This window comes from Myzus persicae, unplaced genomic scaffold, assembly GCF_001856785.1.
Source record: "Myzus persicae strain clone G006 unplaced genomic scaffold, MPER_G0061.0, whole genome shotgun sequence".
Lineage (NCBI taxonomy): Eukaryota > Metazoa > Arthropoda > Insecta > Hemiptera > Aphididae > Myzus > Myzus persicae.
This window is the reverse complement of record NW_019104200.1, coordinates 577,688-599,409: the sequence shown is the minus strand read 5'-3', so window position 1 is coordinate 599,409 and position 21,722 is coordinate 577,688. Positions and strand designations below refer to the sequence as shown.

Below are 21,722 nucleotides of genomic sequence, written 5' to 3'. Positions count from 1 at the left end.
ACTTTTAGATTTAGACTATGTTTTAAAATACTTAGTTGAAAAATATAATTTAAAAACTGTTCTATACAAACATCTTTTTTCCAAATGAGAACCCCCTTTTTTACTTTAAATATTGTTGAGCAGATGATTTTTGAAAATGTTGATGCATCTAAATTGAAATTAGAACGAATAGTTTCTGGGGCAATTAACTGCATAGTAAATGAATGTATGGTATAATATATTATTCGATCATTATAGAAAATTAAATTCACTTAATGATTTACAGTAAAAATAATTAAGTTTCTTATTTGAAGAAACAATTGTATCACCACAGGACACTCCTTAAATGCCACAAACAATCCATGTATTTAAAAATGATATCGTGATATCGTCTTATATATTATTATATGGTATATATACCCACCTAACTACTGAACTGCAATTCCAAAAATCAGAATTGGATTTAATAATGTAATGCTCAATTAAAGAATGCATTATGAAATTGACCGTGTCCGGAGAATCACTCCGTATATAAATATTGTACTTTACAGAGCTACCTGCCCATACTTACACATACACATAGGTACAGTATATGTACATAGTTCAGAGTGCGCTTGAAACACACGAAAAACGGTGTGTGTAGCCGCTAGTGCACGCGTTCGCGCCGTTCGACGTGGTCGCTCATTATTGTCAGTGTCGTTTCGATTGATATTCCCATTTTCCCCGGACATGACGAGCAACAACAGCAACAGCAAGCCGTCGAACAGTGTCGTCGGAGGAGGAGGTGGAAAACACGTTCGGTCGCATAGTCTGAAAAGTTTTCCGGCAGTGGCCGTGGCGGTTATCGACAATAGGAAACCGCCGGACAACGGCGGCGGCAGCGTGGCGTCTGCCGGCAGCGATCCACAAACGACTACGAAAATCACATCGACGTGGAAACAGGTGTTTATTTTCGATTCTCCGATAACAATTTAATGTATGACAATAAATACTATAATGACGGTTTTTAAATATGAATTTTTTTTATTGATTGGGTTGAATCTATGATGGCAGGTTATTGCTATTTGTACCTAACTGAACAGAGTACCGCACTGTCAGACAGCAGGTCTTTAAGTATATATTATTATTTATTATTAACGACCAGTAGGAGGTGTACATTCAATTCAAAAATATTTTTGTTCGAATTTTAATTCCTATCGAACGTATAGACTAAATCACGTATTATATATTATTTTGAAAAACATAGATCATGTACCTATCTAATCTGTAATGTTTTTGGAAAGGAACAATAATGTGTACAAACGAGACAATTTCAATATACTCTGCGTTGTACAATTCCATCTATTGTTCACTGTTTTTATACTAACTCATAAATACAATTTATTTTTATTTTTGTGACCATATAATATTTAAATTTATACATATTGATATTATTATTGCAAAAAAAAAAAATAATAACCTAGAGTCGCTTTGCTTTAAAGTAGGTGGTGTCGAGTGTGTCTTTGTCATCGAGTAGGTCTATGTAGGTCAACCCTACAAAGGTGAATTTAATGAAAATTTTAAATGAATTTGAATTTGATGATATAAATTATTGTATACGAAGAAGAACATAATATTCTGATTAGAGACCGTCTGACAGTCTATATTTTTAAGGATATTGTGTTATATTTTATTTTTATTTGTTAAAGAAGATATTGGACCCCACCGAATAATTTTGTGTGGGTGCTCATGAGTTCAATAATTGCAATAAAATATGTAAGTTTATGTCGTCTTAAACTTAAAAGAAAAGTGCATAAACAATTTCAAAATTAAATAATATAAAATTATAGATTACACAAAATATACAAGACTTACAACAATAAAACTATAACAATAGCAAAACATTTAATATTTAAATAACTATTTTATATAAGCAATGGGTTAATATTTATTATTTTAAGTATTTATATTTTGTACTTTCAGTACCCAAATTTAAATGTTGTTTTCTACATTTTTTACTTACCTATCTAGCATAGACCCTTTATTTTTAGACCTAGCTATATATGACAAGCAGATTGTGTTAGTGTTCTTTACATAAAGTAGGTCCATTGATTCTTTTTAACTATAGTATACGTTTAACTAGTATTTTATATATTTTAATATTTATAAATTATATTTTTTAACGATGTAAAGTAATATTGTTATTAGTGAATTATTTTTCCATTTTAGTAATACTAATACAGCGTAGGATGAACCAATTTTTGACAAAAGCCAATAGACAATCGCATATTACATTATAATATAATAATGATTATAATATCATTTCATAATGTAATATTTCTTGCAGTAATTAACTTACACACTTTATAAACTAAATAATAATACATTTATAATACTCAAATACCTACATTTTTATTTAACTCCTAAATATATAATATTTATCATGATTTATGATTAATGTGTGTGTGGTTACTAGTTAATTCGTTCGCACCTTTAAAAAAACATAATATTAATATTTTATAACATGCTAGGTATTATAATTGTACATATTGCACAGTATACTTATTACTTATTGTATAAATAATATAAGTTATAACCTTCGTAACATAGTTGCATTAATGACATAGTAAGAAACTGAGAATAGATCATAGATATCTATTTGATTTGAGGGTCATTAATATAAAATAATGTTAAAGCTATTTGAATCAGATTAAGCATGTCTGAAATCGTTAAAAACTTATTAACATTGTGATACAACTTGATAGAAACAGACAATATTATTTTATTTATAAAATATGGTAAATGTAGACGAGTGGACTAAATCAATACGTACGATATAATATTATGTACCATCATAATATAGTATGCAACTGAAGGCTAAAATAAAATTATGTAATATTTTTTATATAGGTACATGTTATTGAAAAATAACATATTAATCGAAAAAGAATTCACTCAAATGCGTCCTTTTGTAATCAATGCTTATATAATACAGTATTTGAAACATAATATGTTTGTAAATTGTATTATATTCTATCTCTTCCGTCTTCGGTATTTTTTCAATTCAATAGCTCATCAACTTGACACAACTCATCAATGTGTAACTTACAACATGCTTTGACCTGATTTATGTTTCTGCGCCTTCTTAAAATTCACCTAATTATTCGTTAGGTGGGTACTAATACTCAAATTAACTCGATCGGATTCATAATTTTTAAAACATTGTCCATTCATTTCGAGTGTAACATCTAGGCATGTAAACATTTTTTAATCACTTGATTAGTCATTAAATTAAACTACATTTTAATCTAGTTTAATTGTTTTTGCAAAATTTTTATTCAGAATTGGTTTTATTTATTTTATCCATAGTAAATCAAAACAAATATTAAATGTTAAGGCATGTGATCGAACTAGAGATCGAACTAAACAACTGTTACGAAGAACAATGTCGTGGAAAAGTAATACGATCATAATGCAGCCCGAAGAACGCAAGCCAGATGAGTCATCCAGTACGTGGGAAATACATGTATGGGGTAGGTACGTTGTGTAATAAATAATATATTTTTTTTTTGAAAAGACTTTAGACTTTTTTTTGAAATAATGGTCTGTTATTATAATGTCTGAATTCTTTGACGCACGTGTAAAACTGATACGATATTCGTAAATAACTAATAAGCGTAATATAATATATAACAACGGCCAAGTTGTCCTGTATGACATTATAATAATATATACAACTAGGTATACAAAAGGCATAGGAAACGTTTAAATAATATTACTTCAGGCACCATAATATTAATTTTTTAACGTGCACAAAGCGTATTATTACCAACTATAATAGACATTCTGAATAATAGATTATTATTCAAACTATTGTTTTATTTGGGCCCTAGATGTACAGATAGGTACTATAGAAAATATTAAATAATTTCGTTTTAAATATTCATGTCTATATTCGCAATCTACGAATAGTATCAAGAAATTAAATAAACAAGTCGGTGTTTGTAAGTTACGAAAATAGTTCAATAAAAAATACGACGCAGTTATCTAATGTTTTCTGCAATATTTAAGAATTACGAGCACACATGTCACATGGAAAACATTTGGAAAAATGGCTTCAAACTTAACAACCCTAAAAAGAAAAAATATAATATTGACATATATCTTTGACATTTTTATTATTTTGGATCACAAAAAAAAACCCGTACGCGACTATTTTACAATTAAATATTTAAATACCTCCTAAGGAATCTACGTATACACAGATTATATATCTAGTTAGTATATGTTAATGGGAGGTGGGAGGAGAGGTAATCAACTTCCTATAGTTATGCTAACGACTACTAACTACCAGTACGAGTACTTTTCAAGTCAAAAAAATATTAATATTACCTTTTATTTGTGTTTATACTTGTTTAGCGTCTTGGATGAAACGTTACGCCAGTGAAGATGAATCAAAAACATTGGATATTCCATTTAAACTATCGCCTTTACAAGAGGAAAAGTTATTGATTTTTTTCAAATATTATTTAGACGGCGATTGCGACGGGTTCGTATTCGAACACGATTTCCATCAATTTGCAGAGGTACCTGTATAATTATTGTACACTTGACTGTTTTAGATGATTGATTGCAATTCTATTTTAGTTAATTAATGAAAGTTTAACTGTTTACTGCATAGTCCAGAGTTCCAGACTATAAACAATAACAATTATAATTATCAATAATATTCAATTTATTTTCGGTAGATTAATAAATTAATTTGTTTCTGTGCAAATATTTCCTTTAGCTACTTTGTAATTTAGTTAAAATTGTCAATAATATTCTAATTTTACCTAAACGGTTCTAAAATAACATTTATGATTAAAATGCTTATTGTTTCTTGAATAGGTATTCAAGATTTTGTTTGCTAAAATTTAAATTTTGAATAAATATTTATTAATTTTTGACTTTTGTATGAAGTCCATTATTAAAACTTACTTAATATATTATTATTTATACAATATAGAAATTAAGACGTTTTGCTGATTGGTCACCGAATAGTGATGAATACATAATATTAAAACAAGTTTTAACAGAATTAATTCAAGTATTCATTCAATGTGAAAGCGGCCAAAGTAAGCATGGAACCAAAATTATCTTTATTTGTATATTTACATTATTATAACGGTAGGTACTAGGTAGCTCAACATTTGAGCTCATAGAAAAAAATGGTTTTCAAAATATAAAATATACGTATCCCATCTAACTTTTTCTCATTAGATGAAATAAATCATTGTTAAAATTATTTAAACATGCTCGAAAAATAAATGAAAAACGGTAGAAAAAGTGGAAATGTTCACAATATTTTTGCATTTGTTGTTCGTTATAATTATCAAATGGACAATGGTACCAAATAACAGTTCAAATACAAAAACATGGTGTTGCGTTTATGAAAAAAATCTGGTAAAAAGGAATTTAGGTGCCTACTTGTTTTGTTGTCATTTATCTATTCTTTTTTTATTGATAAAAGACCCTCGGCAACATTGGCCATTTTGTTAACAAATAATTTAATCGATTATACATATCCCTATTGTCTACTTATTCTAAATATTGGTTTAATTTTTTTTAGTATCGACTTATTAATATTATATTATAATGTGTAGTAAGTACTAGGTATTTATATAATGTTTTTAATATCAAACAAGATTGCGTATTATATGTATATCAAAAGCTCTCACCGTTCGTAAAATGTACAAGGGGTTGGTGGGTCACATAGAACTAAATTAAAGAGAATGATAATATGGATCCCTCGAGAAATATTGTAAGTCATCTATGTAAATAATATATCATATACGATACAAAATATAGATGCCTCATTATATTTTAAGCATCATATTGTGGTCGGAGAGTTTTAAAATGCAATATATATTAACGTTAATTTTATAATTTGTTCGTTTAAAGTTCAGTGTACGAATTGCTTAAACCTGATTATGATATTTATTATTTACTCTAGAAAATCGAAGATTTGAAAATAATAATTTTTATTAAAACCATTTTAGCCTTTTAAATTATAAATTATTTAATTATGTGAAATACGAAGTAGATATCTATATAATACCTATGCCTATAAACCAACTAGCTTTTTTGTAATTCCTAGGTGTTGCATTTACAAGTCTATCAACAGACGACTGGCTTAAAATATGGTGTCAAACATTAAGCAGGTGTACTGTAGCTTCAGACATGCCATTGTGGCTGAAATATTTTCAGAACATATTATTTAAGTCTTTGGATTCAGGTTATTATGATCATCGTAATATATAAGAAAAAAAATAAGAACAGTCATTAAATATTATTTTAAATGTACACGTCATAATACGAATTTGGTTTACACAGGTAAAGGTGAAATAGAAAAGGCAAATTTACAAAGGTTCTACTGTACGTTTCTCGATTCAAACTGTGAGGAAGCTAAACAAGTTGTGATCGATGAGATATACGATTCACTAACGTCAGTAAGTATAACAATACTTCCCTGGAAGTGTCTGATCCGTAATAATATTAAAATAACCAAAAAAAATTCTTTGTGTTTCCACAATTATTTTCCTTATTTTATGTTACTTGTTAACAGAGGCCTTAAATATTATAGTATGTACCTGGGGTGGCCAGCGAAAAGAGACTCGCGAGCCACCAAATATATTAATATGTATGGATGAGCCAAAATGTAAAAAAAAGGTCATATTATTATTATATCATTTTTATATATATATGATATTGTAAATAAGATAAGATAAGGTATCGTATTTAATAAAATGTGAAGAATACGATAACAATAATTGTGCAATAATGTCAAATTAAATTTTATCTTCATGAATACCATAAATATTAAAATGTCCATGGTATATTATACTATATATCTATAATAAAATTAAACCAAACAAATAATTATAAAAATTTGATCTATATTGTCAACAGTTTTGTCCAAAAATATTTAAACAATTGTATCTAATTTATATCGTGTACCTAGGTAAATTAGGTATATAGTTATGCAGATGCAGTCATCTAGAGTTACTTGTATAGGTATACCGTACACAATTATTGTTTTAGCTATGAAATAGGTATAAATGTATAATAGTACATATATTATAAGAAAAAGTGGCATACACAGTAGACAGTGGCGCCAAAGTATTTAAAATATAGTATGACATCGTACATCAAGCCTACCTACCATCCTCCCATTTTTATAAATTTAACAATTAGATGCATTTCAAAGCACCCACATAATGCTATGTTAAATCATTTTTACGTTTTACCAAAACAGATATTTAAATACATTTATGATTCTAAACAGATTGATGAATGTACCTATTGATTTAAGATTTTACAATGATGGGGGCCCACCATCTAAAAACTCAACATTAGACAAATTAAGAGATCGGTGTCACCATGTCAGTAGTTGTTGGTTTATTTCTGAATTGAGAAATAAGTCTTCTGTAATATAGAAAAATATAAAACACCGACCAATAAAATTAAACTAATTTCAGTTTTAAAATAGGGCTGCCAACATTTAAGGCTAGCCGAACTTTTTCACCACAGGATAACAGGACTGTTCGGAGGGGGGCACTAAACAAGTTTTATGTTTATGTAATCTGCACTAGGTACCTAGTCACTACACAAACGCTTATACAGATGGCTATTAAATTTTACTTTGGTCAATAAGTTCTATGGAATCGGAACTTGTAAGGGTAATGTTTACTTGTTTACACGATTTCTAATTTTTCGTTTGTTTAGATTTTATTTTTCGTACGCAGCAACCTCATTTCTAATTTTCTATTCTGAAGAAGAATATTATTCCTGGAAATGTACAAATATAAAGTATAAAAATTACAAATAACTGATGCAATACTAATATCTATAATTGTATTCGTATCACCTTATACTTTATTTTGAAGTTAAGTTGAATTGAGTGGCAGTAGTACACGGAAAAATATAGGTGCACGCTAATCCAACCATCTAAACTTTTTAATCGTCATACATTATTATTTTTTAATATTTAAATTTTACAATTTACATATAGCTACCTATCATATATGACTAATTTTTTAACGTATAGCACCTAATTAATTACTAAAAATATAATTTTTAACCATCAGATTTTAAACAATGGAAATAAGGTCATGGAAGGGAATCCCCCTCACCTCCTCCGTTTGGCCTACACTGACTTACCTATGTAATTTTATTTAAACCTATAATCATTATCATTATATTTTTGCCTGCAGAACGGAGACTTTAAGTTGGATTGCGACACTTGGGGCCAATGTTTTGCTAACTGGTTACTGGGCACCAAACCTAATGGATGTGGTCAATGGTTATTTGGAAAGTGTGGCCCAAAGCCTGAATTCTTCCCAATCGATTATTCTGCTATGAATTCGACGGTCGATACAAGGGATACTTATTCACATAAAAGGCGGAGCGATAGACATTCGATTGTGGTCTAAAGAAAACAGTAATAATCAATAATACCTACTCATTTTTTGTTGCCATGTGGACAATGTGCTAAACAGTCCATTAGTGTATATTTTGTATAAATGAAATATAATCGTCTTACCGTTTTCACATTTCTAAATGATTACGTTATTTAGATTCCTACAGTTGATGGTTCCTAAATAGTAAATATAGATAACAATGAAAAATCGTTTGGCTTAATGTCCACCACGTCTGTGATATAAGGACAGGTGAGAAGCCTAGATTTAAAAAACCAATACCTTGTCCTAATCCCTCAACCATATGCAACACCGTCACATTCAATATTCATAGGAATTAGGAATATGTCACCATGTACCTACCTACTCAAAGTTATTTAAGACTTAATTTTAGTTGTAGATAACTTTAAGTTATGATTTAAATTATGATTAAAATTATTTAAATGCAAAAACACAGTAGGTAGGTATTTGGTTTAATGTTAACAATTAGGTACCCCCCTATCTATAGTTTTATTGAAATAATTTAATATTTTTAAATTTATTTATATTAACGAATAGGTACCTATAAAAATGAGTCAATCTATGTAGGTATTCACGTAAAACCGTTTGCACTAATGTCGAATTTTAATAAAAGCTTGTTACATCAATAATAGATTCATTGTGTTTTGTGTATCAAGGGTGCCAAAGTGTCATAGACCAATTTTTAACCAGAAATTCAACCCATAAACTGCCTAATGGATTCTCATAGTGCACATTAAATCATTAAAATATGAAAGTAGGTACCTACAAAAATTACATTCAGCCTATATACACAACATTTTAATAAAGGCAATTATATAATATAGGCACTGTGTTACAACTTATAGTAGGTACTGTATTTTGTGTAAATTAATATTTTTTTAAAATTATTAGGTACTAGCTACTAAGATCTGGGAAGAAGTATAGGGAGCTATTTAGGAAAATACATGGCTCAATTTATAATTAAGAAGTGAAGAAATGGAGTATACCATCAAATGATCAATTAAGTGTAGGTAGGTACTTTATAAAAGGGGAAATGTGGTTCAGTTTGTTAAAAGCACAAGGCTAAAATGGGTAGTCCATGTTGCACATTTGGCGGGCAGTTGGTGAACTAGCAAAAAAGTGGAATAAGGCACGAGACCAAGGGGAAGATGGATGGACAGTTGATGAGGAATAGTGATGGAACATACGTATTAATGAGAAGTAGAGCTAAACATATCAAAGAACAGAGAAAAATAGAAAGCCTTCCTCTCAGCAACTAAAAGCCTAAATAGATTGTAAAGCCTAAAAAAAATTATCTTTACAAAACGTTGTGTTAAAAGTAAAAACAAATACTTGTGCATATTATGAAATATATGACGTAGCCGTGTAGGTTAATAAATAAATTTGAAATTTGAAAGTATAAAACATACATCATGGGAATAGAAACTACTTAATTAAAAATAACTGATTTTGAAAAATTAAAATTTCTAGTAGTGTAAATAGTTTCTTCCTAGCACTTCCAGACTAAAATAGTGTCATGAATTTTATATAATATTATGTCAGCAGTGACCCTACCTTATAACTAGAAATTGCAATGCATTTTTCCAATCATTTACATCAACATGCCACATGGTCAAAATTGTTTTCTCTCTGATACTATAAATTGTATTATAATTAATCATTATGCTTGTTATTAATAATTATTTCTAGATCTTATCTTTTTTTCTTGAAGATTAAAAGAATAATATTTAAAATACAGATACTAGCTAACTAGTTCATCTAAATGAATTAGAATTTTTAGATTATTTTTATAAATCAAATCTTATCAAAAAAAAAAAAATTAACCTACTATGTAGGTATATAATATTAGCTTGGGTTTTGGCCAAATAGAACAACATAAATATTTGTTAATACTTTATAATGTTTAATTGTTAACAGTTATAAAATAATAAATCTAATAAAGCCATATAATATACCATTCAATATTCTGGTTCATTATATTATGATGTATAATTCATAATTGGTTCCATACATAGTATGTATCTTCATGTGACGCATTAAATATTTTAATACCTTGATAGAAATTATGGAATTTGTACATTATTTTTTTGGTTTTCAAAAGTTAACTCACAGTTTGATTAAATGTTTATATTTTTAACTGGCCATCAGTGACGACTTTTGTAATTATCGTTTGAATAAAATATATTATAATAACTAAACAAAAACAAAAAACAAATTTACTTGACTGTAATTCATACTTTCAAGTAATTAATATTAGTTATTTAAAAAAAATAAGCAAATAATTTGTCTATAAACTAATACGTTGTAAAAAAAATAAATGTGTGTAGTTATAAAGAAAAAATTGTACATTCTTAAAATAAAATAAATAACATACATAATAATTATAATAAAAACAATTTTAACCTGTTAAAACAGTTGACAGTCAAAAGTTATAGTCATTGTATAAAAAAAATTGTCATACTTGGGTATAAACTAACATGTTAAACTAAAAATATGCTTTGACATTCAAATAACGCATTTTACATGACTGAAATATGTTTACGTTTTGCTAGTTTTATTTGTATTTTTAAATCAAGTATGGCCTCTCGTTCTTCTTCTATACTTTTAAATAAATTCATTTTCTGGAACTTTAAATTAGGCACATTAGTAAATTATTTAATAACATTCAAAATATATATCCTTACTTGCAGCATTTTATATTCACTTAATAAAGCATCGTTAGCCATTGCTGTTTCATCAATTGGGTTCATAAAATATTCTCTATAAAAACAATAAATATTATTAAATAAATCCATAAAAGTCTAGATCTAATATATTAGAATATCTAATTCAATACTATACATATTGAGGTATTTTTTTTGGGCATTTAGCACTATGCTAAAAACCGAATACATGCCAAATATTTATTAAATATAAATACCTAGCATTGACAATTTTTCCAACTGATGCCAACTTTGTATGTAATCGTTCTATTTCACATTTTTCCTGAACTATACAATCTTTTAAGTTTGCAATGAGTGACATTAATTCTTCAGATTCATACTGTAAGACTAATTCTTCATTATCACTATCTAAAAGTTAAGTCTTTAGATTACGACAAAGATTTACTACAGATTAAAAATATAAACTTGATAGTAAATTCTCTTTATTACCCGAAGTAGTTGTCTGTATCTCTTCATCAACTAATGAACTCTCACAGTTTGATATGTTAACAGTATCACTTGTTATGGACACTACTTCAGCTTTGCCCGATACACTGTTATTAGAGTTTTTTCTGTTTAGTGCTGTCTGAGTTCCAATTTCTTCAAACTTTCCATTTATCTGGTCTTCTGTTTTCGCCTTTTCTTTTGAAACTTTGTGGTTGTCCTTTTCCAATACCTTAAGTTTTCTTTTCAATTGTGTAATAATTCTTTGTACATCCCATAACTCTTCTTCTTTGGTTTTACACACAAAACCAGCATTCATTTCGCGGTGTATATAACCAAGGAGTGACTCTTGTTTTTTTAATTCAATGGTCATTTCTTCTTTACCAGATGGTAAATAAGGGCTTGCACATCTTAATGGAGGTATATATTTGTTTAAAACAGCACTAGGAAACAAGTCATTTTTTTTCGTAACAAGAAATGAGAATAACTTTTGGGACATTTGAAGAACAGGACAGAGGACACAACCAAAGTTTGTAGTGTTCATCTTAGTATATTTTTCCTAAAACAAATAAATCAATCAGAATCATATCATTAAATATCATGACATTATAACTCATTAACTTACATTTTCTATAATACTGGTAAAATGAACAATTAACCATGTGAGTGTATGCTTATTGCATAGTGGAAGTTCTGAAATTAACAACTTTGCTAATTCAATATTTTGTGTTTCAGCAGCATCTTCAAATTTTGATAATAAGTTTGGCGTCAATATAGGATCAGGAAGTTCTCTATGAATTTGTTTTTAAAATCATATTTTTATATTTCATAAAAAAAATTAAAAACACAATACCTTAAATATTGTTTCAATAGACTCGTGACAACCGCTAAATCATAATCAGCTAAATTGACAGAATGCCGTCTATTATACTGAGTTTTAATGCTTTGTACTTTAGATTTCACTCCAGGTACTTTATACACACCATCAGTACATAAACCTAAAATAAAAAAAATATTTGTGTTCTTTTAACATTTTAGATAGAAAATGTATAATGTTGATTTAGGTTTATAAATTATAAATTTTATATTATTGATTTTTATACACCTATGTAAGAATTAAAATGTAGGTAAAAATTATGTATATACTTATACCAAGAATTTGCGTAGTTAGTAGGTGGGAATATACAAGGATAAATATTGTGAGACTGTAAAAAACAAAATTATAGATGATTACCATGCATTTGTACATAGTCAATACAATTTCTCAGAACTAATGGTAAGTGTATATCGTCATGGCATGGATTTCGTTCAAATGATATTTCCAATGGAACTCCAAAAACAGGTTGATCTTCTATATATTAAAACAGTTTATTGTTGTTACTTAATATTTATTAGTTTTAAAATAAATTATCATTTTAATTACCATATAAAGAACCTATGTCAACAATATCTTTTCCATCAGATCCTTTTTGTTTCTTTTTTTCTTTTATTTTACTTTTGGGTTTATCTTTCTTTTTTTCTTTTTCTCCATCTTTTTTCTTTTCTTTAGGTATATCTTTAGAATCTTTATCTTTGAGCTTTTCATGCTTCTCTTTTTTTATAGGAAATTTAAATGGTTTTATCTTTTTAATTTTTGAAGGACTTCTATAAAATATAATCATTAATAATTTACATAGGTGATAGTTACAACTACATATATACTATTGTCTAGTAATGAGCTTATGTGTAATTATGTAAATTAAAAATTAATAATTTATTTATATAGCATATCTGCATTAAAATAGATTTGTTTTATAATGAAATGAAATAGATAATATGTATTAAGCCATGCATGTTTTTTTATAAAAATTAAACAATTTGTTGGCCAAATTGATATCTACAAACAAGCAAACAATTAACAGAAAAAAATAAGATGGCATTTTTAAGGTAAAAATTGCTCCTAAAATACAGTAAAATACTTTTGAATATTTATTTATTTGGATATGAAGTTAACTAACAAATTACTTAATTCAATATACTAAACATTAATGGTTCATAACATAATAATTTAAACTACAGTTCACAACAACTAAAAATATTGTTACACTTCATCTATTGCAATTTGTAGAATGGTCCAGGATAATAGTTTGTTATGTGGTAAAGAACTTGAAAACTTACATTTTCTATTGCGTTGTCACATTAATTTAAATAAATACTTATAAAAATGACTTAAAAGTAACTTACACTAAGAAATAGGAATATTCAATTTATTTTTAAGTTTTTAAGTTTGAAATCAAAGTTGTTAAAATTGTAAAAAAATTGATCGTAAATTCATAAAGCAGTATAGCCACTAGGCTTCAATTTCTCAACTAGAAATATCATACATTTATAACCGTACTTACTTTGCATCAGGCTCTTCTTCCGGAGAACTTTCACCTTCAAGCGCTGCATAACCACGGTCTTTTTTTTCTTTGCGTTTACCTATATACATTCAAGTTCTAACATTATTGCTCTTTAAAGGTCCCAAGCTCAAATCAAAGATGTTTTAATAGTTTTCATTACCATCAGAGTCTTTATGTCCGATTTCAGTGGACGCATATAACCCTGGGAAATCCTTCTCAACGTCCGGACTATCGAAATCCATAGCTTCTCGCAGAAGTGATGTGTCGTACTCTGTGTGCAGATTGTAGAGGGCTAGGCAAATTGTGACTTCTCAAAATTTGGAAGATGATAAGTTAGTACTAAGTTCTACAAGTTCCAACTGTACAGCCATTTGGCACAGTAGCAGTTGTACAGCAGATGATTGCGTTATCAACACTACTGCCGACTGCCGTAAATACTATATTACTATATAATATTTATAAACAATACTAATCCATGATTGCTGTTATCACAACCATAACAACAACAAGAACAAGAACAATAAAAACCACAACAACAACTCTGCGACTGCGCACGCCGCACGACTGCTTTGGATCACAATGCGCGCAGTGACGATAAGTCGACGCGATGAGTCATGGTACGTAGTTGTTGTCCAGTACAAAATATAATTTCATGACGTAGTGGGGAAACGATTCCGTCACGCACTTCATGCCCTACCACTTGCCACCGTGCGTGTTCGGCAGGTATGAATTTCTACCGTCCGTACCAGCGGCTGGTGTCATAGTATCGCTTGCCGTGTCGTGTTCAGTCTCTTATCAGTTCTCATTCGCGTGCGGTCTGTTGTTCACGAAATCGAGAGTCCTCTTCCTCCGACGACGTGTTGTTTTCCCGAAGATATTATTATCGAATCCGTTTGACGATAATCACACACGTCAAATGATCACCACGAGTGCCGTTTAGGTTTATTTTTTTTTCGTACCCGTGGCCGACATGCCGGTCAAGGTAAAATGGAAAACCGTTTGCGCTGCGGTATTGGTGCTGGCCGTCCAACTGGCCACCGGTATGTTCGTACAGAGACACTGCAATCATTTGTACCCCAAGCCAGACGAGGTAAGGAAATATTACAATATTTCGTAATGATTTCGCGTTATTTTTCTCATGATATATGTACGCTCTATGTATGGGTGATTATTGCGGCCACTGATTTAAATATGCACTCTCTGAAGTCATATCGGTTGCAGGAGCAGGACTCTCCGTAGGTAACCCTGGTGTACATCCTGCAGAATAGTATACGTTTTTTATTGTCACCAAAATCATACGTTCAAGGGTGAAGGAGATATGCGAATTCTGACTAATCGATGTATGATACCCAGTAAGAATAATATAAGCATTTTTTTGAATCCTGATAGTCCTGGCATTGCCAGGTAGTTTATATTTGATACACGTATGTTTATAAGAGATTAATAATTAAATTTTGGAGGAAATAATTATTTTTAACTGATCCAGTAGATCGAAAACACATACTATTCCCTAGAGACCAAATCTCCAAATACGCTGTAGCCTGTGTATGTGAAACCTGCACCAATGGTTTATTATTCAATCGAACAATGCTTAGTTGATAAAAAAAACTAATGTTTTCCTTTTATCAAAGACTGACATTTTTTTAAAAAACATTTGAAATCAATTTTTATAATATAACTTAGAGGTATTAAAATTGAAATTAGTTAATATGTACGTTTGTAATTAAGAAAGTACCTAATTATTATTACAAATCAAGGATGTGATAATTAGTAGGTATAGATAAATAGTTAAATCTGTGGTTAAATATTACGTATGCGATTTAATTAGGTACAAACGGTACAAAAGTGTACCTCTATGTAGCATAATACTTTGCCTAATATTGTAGACTTGTATTTTAAGTTAGCTTAAGTATTATATATTATACTATATTTCAATATTCACAAGTATTATATTTCTTCTTTATAGTATATAAAAGTAACAAAAAAAATTACATCAGTTTCAATACAAATAAATATCATTTAAAATTGATTAATTCAATTACAAAAAACTATTAGGTAAAAGTCAAAATTAGCATAAGATTATACTCAGTGCGTAATTTATTTTAAGCTAAAATATTTATTTATGAATACTCGGTAGTTAATGAAATCATACGAAGTTTTAATAATAGATTTAAATTTTAAGTGTTTAATTTTTGGCAGGTTTATAATCAGGATTGATGAATATGATGAAATAAAAGCTTTTTTGTACCCCGGCAACCTGTATCTCTCCCCAAAATAATCCATATTATTATTGATATAAATACAAAATGTGTTTTTATTATTACAAAACGAATGAATGTTTATAATTTGGATAAAATCAATATATTTAGTAGTTATTTGTAGTTATCTATACTAATATATAAAGAAGAAAAATTGTTTGTTCTGGGTAATCCCTGGAACTACTTAACCGATTAAAAATTTTATATTTACCATCAGAAAGCTACACTATCACAAGATTCTATAGGCTGTATTTTATCTCGATAATTGGGTCTTATTATTTTTTCTTGCAAATTTGGGAATTTTTTATAGAAATAATAATATAATTTTATTTATTATAGGGTTGCTATTGGTAACACAATTTAGTAGAGATAAATAAAAAATTAGCAATTGGTTATAACTTTTAAGGTACAAATTTTAAGAAATGTTTCATTTATACAAAACTAAAAATGATAGAAAAAAATAGTTATTATGATTGAGTATAATTTTATACCTGTATTTTATATGACTATGATAAAAATCTTTAATGGAGATCCATGGGAAGTTTTGAACATCAAAACACCTATACGTCGGGTATTAAGTGACGAATTGAATACACATTTTGAATCATATAGAGCTGAAATTTTTAACGGGCAACGAAGTGCACGGGATTAGCCAGTACATAATATAGGAAAGATACAAATACAAAATATGGAACTTTTTAAGTTGATTATCAAATAGGTTTTCAAATGTTTGTAATGAATAAAACATTCTTTAATTGATATTCTCGTATAATAGTAGCGTTTACATAGTAATCAAACTATATATAGGTACATATTTCAAACGAATTTTAGTTAAGTTGAGTTAAACATTTACCTATACTGCTACTACTACCATTTACTAGAAGTATTTAAAAGTCTGGACAAAACTTTAATTTTGACTTTGTAATTAACTTTCTTCATTTTGACGTATTAAGTATATTTGTTGCATTTAAAAGTTTTTCAATTAAAATTGAAGAAATTTTTTTTATTTAGAATGCATTTTTGTGTTATTGTCATTTTTTGTGGTCACTCGTGGTGTGCTCAAGAAATTTCGCACAAGGTTAACTGGGTATATAAATTATGTAATTATTTAGTATTACTAAATAAAAAACATTCAGGTCAAATTCACGTTCAATACTATTTTATCAAGTATCCGATATTATTGAAAACCGTATAAGATAGTCGTCAGACTTGTTTATGTAAAAATAAAGTAAAATTTGATGAGTCTACTCTTAACGAATTAAACAAATTAAAATGTTATATTATTTATTCAATAGTACAGCAAATGTACGATTTTTACCTAAACAATTTAAATTGTTTTCAAAAAGTTAAACTTGATTTACATTTTAAAAGTATAAGTATTTTATAATTTATAAATATGTATATACATATATGCATTATGTATGCTTAATTGGAGCAAGTAATTGAATCACCTTAATCAATTAATTTACAAGTCAGCGATTGTTGTGAAGGTATTATTTTTTCTATTACAATAATTTCTAGCAGTAGTGCCATTTGAGTTGTTTTAGTAGGTCTGCCAAAATTTAAGCTCGCCAATTGTTTTAATCATAGTAAATATATGTATTTTATATATGTTTAATGCATCGTACATGTATGGCATTGAAAGGTTATGTATTTCATATTTTAATGAAATAAAAAATTGGAAAGTGGGAATTCCAACTTAAGTTGGAAATAGCTTTTGTCATGCATATCAATAATATACATCTATACATAATAAATATACATTATATTGACATAAATATTACGTTATGGTTTTCGTAATATATATTAACTCTTATGTATCGGCGCATTTGTAAAATTTATGGCAGACCAATAAGAAGCAGGAAAAATAGGGGTGCTGAGGTACATCCTAAGTGAACACGATCTTTGCATTTGATAGTTTGAGGCTCCTAACATTTTCAATGTATATTTTACTTTTATGTTCTTGTTCCTTGATGTGTAGAAAATATCCGTAGAATATGCTTATTTTTAATATTTTTTAACTTACAACGTTTTTTACCTAAATTCATAGTTAATTAGTGTTCTTAACAATCATAAAAAAATATCAAATAATCATGAAACTAATAACTCACAACCGCGTAGTAATTGTAACCAATTATAGCATATTATTAAAAAAAAATTTTTATTGATTAATTATTTTAACGTATAGGTATTGAATGTTTTGACGAAGTTTTTTATTTACAATAAATACAAATAAACATGAAGAAATATTATTTTTGTAAGTAAGTTGTCTTGTGGGTTTCGCCTATAGCTTTAGATGTTTTTTTCCGATTTTTTAATAGAGAGCACCTTCAGTTTTATACAGGTTATTGTTGAATTTTTTGTATTGGTTTATCATCTGTATGTTGATAGGTTAACCAAGAAGGTTTAAGTGGTATTCTCAGGTATTTGTTTGGAGAATTTTCTATTTGTTTACTATTGTTGTGGATAAGCGGCAGCCCATGATACTAGTCATGCGTAATTTAATTTTTAATCCACTGTAATAAATTTGTACTTTAGTACATAAATATTTTTTATAAACCAATAAATATCGCCTATATAGTTGTAACATATAACCTACATGATGCCAAGACAAATATTTAGGTATACATATTTTATTCCGATAAAATCCTCGATTTATTTTAAATCGTATTATTGTAGATTTTAATATACGTCCAGACGGAGTACCTACCATTAGTTTTACTCAAGGTTTTACATATTGGCCATCGGGTTTATTTGTAGGTAATTCACTTTTTTATACACCCAATATAAAAGTACAGTAAAAGTTTCATATAGCTTGTCCCTTTTTGAAATTTGAAAACTACTAAAATAGTAGTATATTGATAAGTAATTGGACGCTTGAATCATAAAACGTACTGTTTTGGGTCTCTGCATTTTTAAATTTCGTTCACGCCTTAACGAAATAACAACAACATGTTAAATTAATGTTTTTGTGTAATAAATTCACTTATGGCTTCTTATATTTAGGGTGGTTAAAGCATAAGTACTTTCTATATATATACCTAAATACTGTGTAAGTTAATTTTAAGTACCTACTTAACATATGTATGTAATGGTGTAATTAGAATCAAGACATTTTTTTCATAAAAATCCTTAGACTTTATTTTATTACGAAAATACTGTAGATATTAAAACTATACATTGGGCTTCCTAGAGATTTAAGTCCGGGTATTTCTTTATTCTCTAAGTTTTTCCGAAATTTCGTTAACGAATCATTATATTAGGTGTATACTAAATTGTATGTTTAAGTGTAAACTACCCAGAATATATCACGCATTGTTTAAATATATTATTTATTATGTATACTACAATGAATTCAGTGACATACTAATCGTGTATATTAATGTGGGCTTGAAAGCGTAAACTCTTCTTCAGAAATATTAATGTTAAATTCTAAAAATAAAATATTTTTTGTCATTACGAAACAATGTGTACTGTGCACTATTAAAAAAATATATATATTTTGGTACCTAATATTATTAGGTTTAATAGTTTATAATATTTATAGGTATTAAATATAAGAAAATATACATTCTATTTTTATACATTGGTAGGTAGTAGAATAGGTTAGGTTTATTCTATATAGATTTATAAGCTTATTAAACAATTGTGTACACTATACTATGTATGACGTATATTATGTATCAATCGTATAATGTTGTTGAAAAAGATTGATTATTCAGAATTTTATGTGTGTGATATTAAAAAACCAATCTTATAACTTATAACTTTATAATTTATAAATATAGTCCTTTAAGGTCATTAGGAGATTGGGTCACCAACTCATCTGTAAACCTGTTATCTTACTTGTATATTATATTATTATATGTTGGTATTATTTTTTAGTATATGTAAATATTTATGGTCATATACTCATATGGATATAATAATATATAAGATATTCGATCAAACAAATTATCGTTGATAATAACCAAAACATATTTTGGTAAACAATTGTAATGTCGAACTTGAATTGAGCGCATCAAATAATTTGATAATGTAATTTTTATACTTATATCGGGTGATTCATGTTACCCCAAGACACTCATTATTTCACAATATTATAACAAAACTATAAATGTTTTTGAAAAAACAATATTCATTTTTAGTTCCTTATTCTTAAGCAAAATGTTGGTCCACTTATCCAAATATGATTTGTATGGATCGAAAGACTCCAAATACTATTCTGCCTTAGAATATGATATTAAAAATGAATTTTATCATTCTAAATAGTATTAAAAAATGGTTAAAAATTCAATTTTATTCCAAAAATGTGGTTTTTTAATGACTTGAAATTATATATTTGTAGAAGAAATATTTTCAAAACTGTTGATGCTTTCTAAAATAATGAGTGTTATACTTTGAATGGATCACCCGATACATAATAAGTATAAAAATTACATTATCAAATTATTTGATGCTTCAATGAACGACAATATTTTAATATCTGATGGTCGATGATATCTAAAATATAGATGACAATTCTAGTAAACAAATAATAGTTCTAGAAAAATGTTTGTGTAAAAATACTAGTAGATTTTCATCCTAAATTCTTATATGGTTATTAATAACTGTTACAATTGATAATATTAATTAATAATAATTAAGGAACCATTGCAGTTAATTAGTGAATTTTGAGCTTATGGGTGATTAATATGTATCTACCTACCTAATTATCATTGTTAAATTTTGTTTTAAACAATAGAAATTATTACAGTACTGCATAACATACATTTGCTATCACCAAATTTTTGTTTAAATAAAACTATTTAGCTAAATAAGCTGAATGTTTTTCATGGCTTATAAAATTGGCTTAGGTAAACTGCAAGTCGCAGGCATGTTGTTATTTAACTGTTTTTGATTTACAAAATAAATCCTTACATTTTTGTGTCCATAGTTAATAAAAATAACTCATTTAGCTTAAATATTTTATTTAAAACTATAAGTTATACGTTTTTCTTAAAAACCACAATGTAATAAAATTGCATATTGGAGACCGAATGGGCGTACACACACGTAGTATTTCCGCGGTAAAACGTGATAGCCTCCAGGCGTGTAAAAAGGAACACAACGAACGTTCTGTATTGTATATAGTGTCTATATACCTGTATTAAATACGTAAAGTAAAACTGAAACCGTCACAACGAGTATACCTACTCTATTAAATAACTTATTGGTGCAACGTGGTGTAGAATATGAAAGTAAAAGCTGGCTTATAGTAAAATAACGGATCAGAATACTACAGTATACCATATATTGACGAGACCCCGGAACTCTTTAGGCCTCCTCACTCAGGAAGCTGCAAGACGCTAAATGTATGTACATATTATGTAAGAAGACATTTTTGACTTAAAATATTCAAGCACCTATATGTTTAGCTATAATATTTTACAATCTAAATTGTATAAAGTATAGGTACACAAATAATAGGTGTATACCACCTGTAGAATATACAGATAA

The 21,722-nt window shown here is 28.0% G+C and overlaps 3 protein-coding genes across 3 annotated transcripts in view; 2 read left to right on the top strand and 1 right to left on the bottom strand.

Annotated features, from left to right (window-relative positions):
- The first annotated feature begins 585 nt into the window (after positions 1-585).
- Positions 586-8,552, top strand: LOC111039926. The gene is made up of 7 exons (XM_022323590.1): positions 586-921; positions 3,356-3,491; positions 4,378-4,544; positions 4,967-5,075; positions 6,098-6,235; positions 6,334-6,449; positions 8,214-8,552. The coding sequence occupies exons 1-7, from the start codon at positions 709-711 to the stop codon at positions 8,430-8,432; spliced, it is 1,098 nt and encodes a 365-aa protein (XP_022179282.1). The 5' UTR covers positions 586-708; the 3' UTR covers positions 8,433-8,552.
- Positions 8,553-10,866: 2,314 nt separating this feature from the next.
- On the bottom strand, positions 10,867-14,527 carry LOC111039931 (ralA-binding protein 1). The gene is made up of 10 exons (XM_022323599.1): positions 14,126-14,527; positions 13,966-14,044; positions 13,008-13,228; positions 12,819-12,935; positions 12,438-12,582; positions 12,210-12,375; positions 11,591-12,143; positions 11,359-11,509; positions 11,123-11,198; positions 10,867-11,065 (listed from the first exon to the last, which is right to left on the bottom strand). Exons 1-10 carry the CDS (start codon positions 14,205-14,207, stop codon positions 10,958-10,960), a joined length of 1,698 nt encoding a protein of 565 aa, XP_022179291.1. The 5' UTR covers positions 14,208-14,527; the 3' UTR covers positions 10,867-10,957.
- Positions 14,528-14,673: 146 nt separating this feature from the next.
- Positions 14,674-21,722, top strand: part of LOC111039929 (leishmanolysin-like peptidase) — a 71,540-nt gene continuing 64,491 nt past the window's right edge. Inside the window, exon 1 of the mRNA XM_022323598.1 lies at positions 14,674-15,055. Within this exon, the coding sequence (XP_022179290.1) occupies positions 14,936-15,055 (120 nt within the window). The 5' untranslated portion in view covers positions 14,674-14,935. The remainder of the gene's footprint in view (positions 15,056-21,722) is intronic.

Bases quoted from the DNA above. Each gene is read 5' to 3' on its own strand.
- LOC111039926 (XM_022323590.1), top strand. From the start codon at position 709: ATGACGAGCAACAACAGCAACAGCAAGCCGTCGAACAGTGTCGTCGGA. The intron at 6,236-6,333 runs GTTATTATGATC...TGGTTTACACAG, and splicing joins ATTTAAGTCTTTGGATTCAG to GTAAAGGTGAAATAGAAAAG. The intron at 6,450-8,213 runs GTAAGTATAACA...TTTTGCCTGCAG, and splicing joins TATACGATTCACTAACGTCA to AACGGAGACTTTAAGTTGGA.
- LOC111039931 (XM_022323599.1), bottom strand. From the start codon at position 14,207: ATGGATTTCGATAGTCCGGACGTTGAGAAGGATTTCCCAGGGTTATAT. The intron at 11,510-11,590 runs GTAATAAAGAGA...CTTAACTTTTAG, and splicing joins GATACAGACAACTACTTCGG to ATAGTGATAATGAAGAATTA. The intron at 11,199-11,358 runs GTATTTATATTT...TTGTTTTTATAG, and splicing joins GGAAAAATTGTCAATGCTAG to AGAATATTTTATGAACCCAA.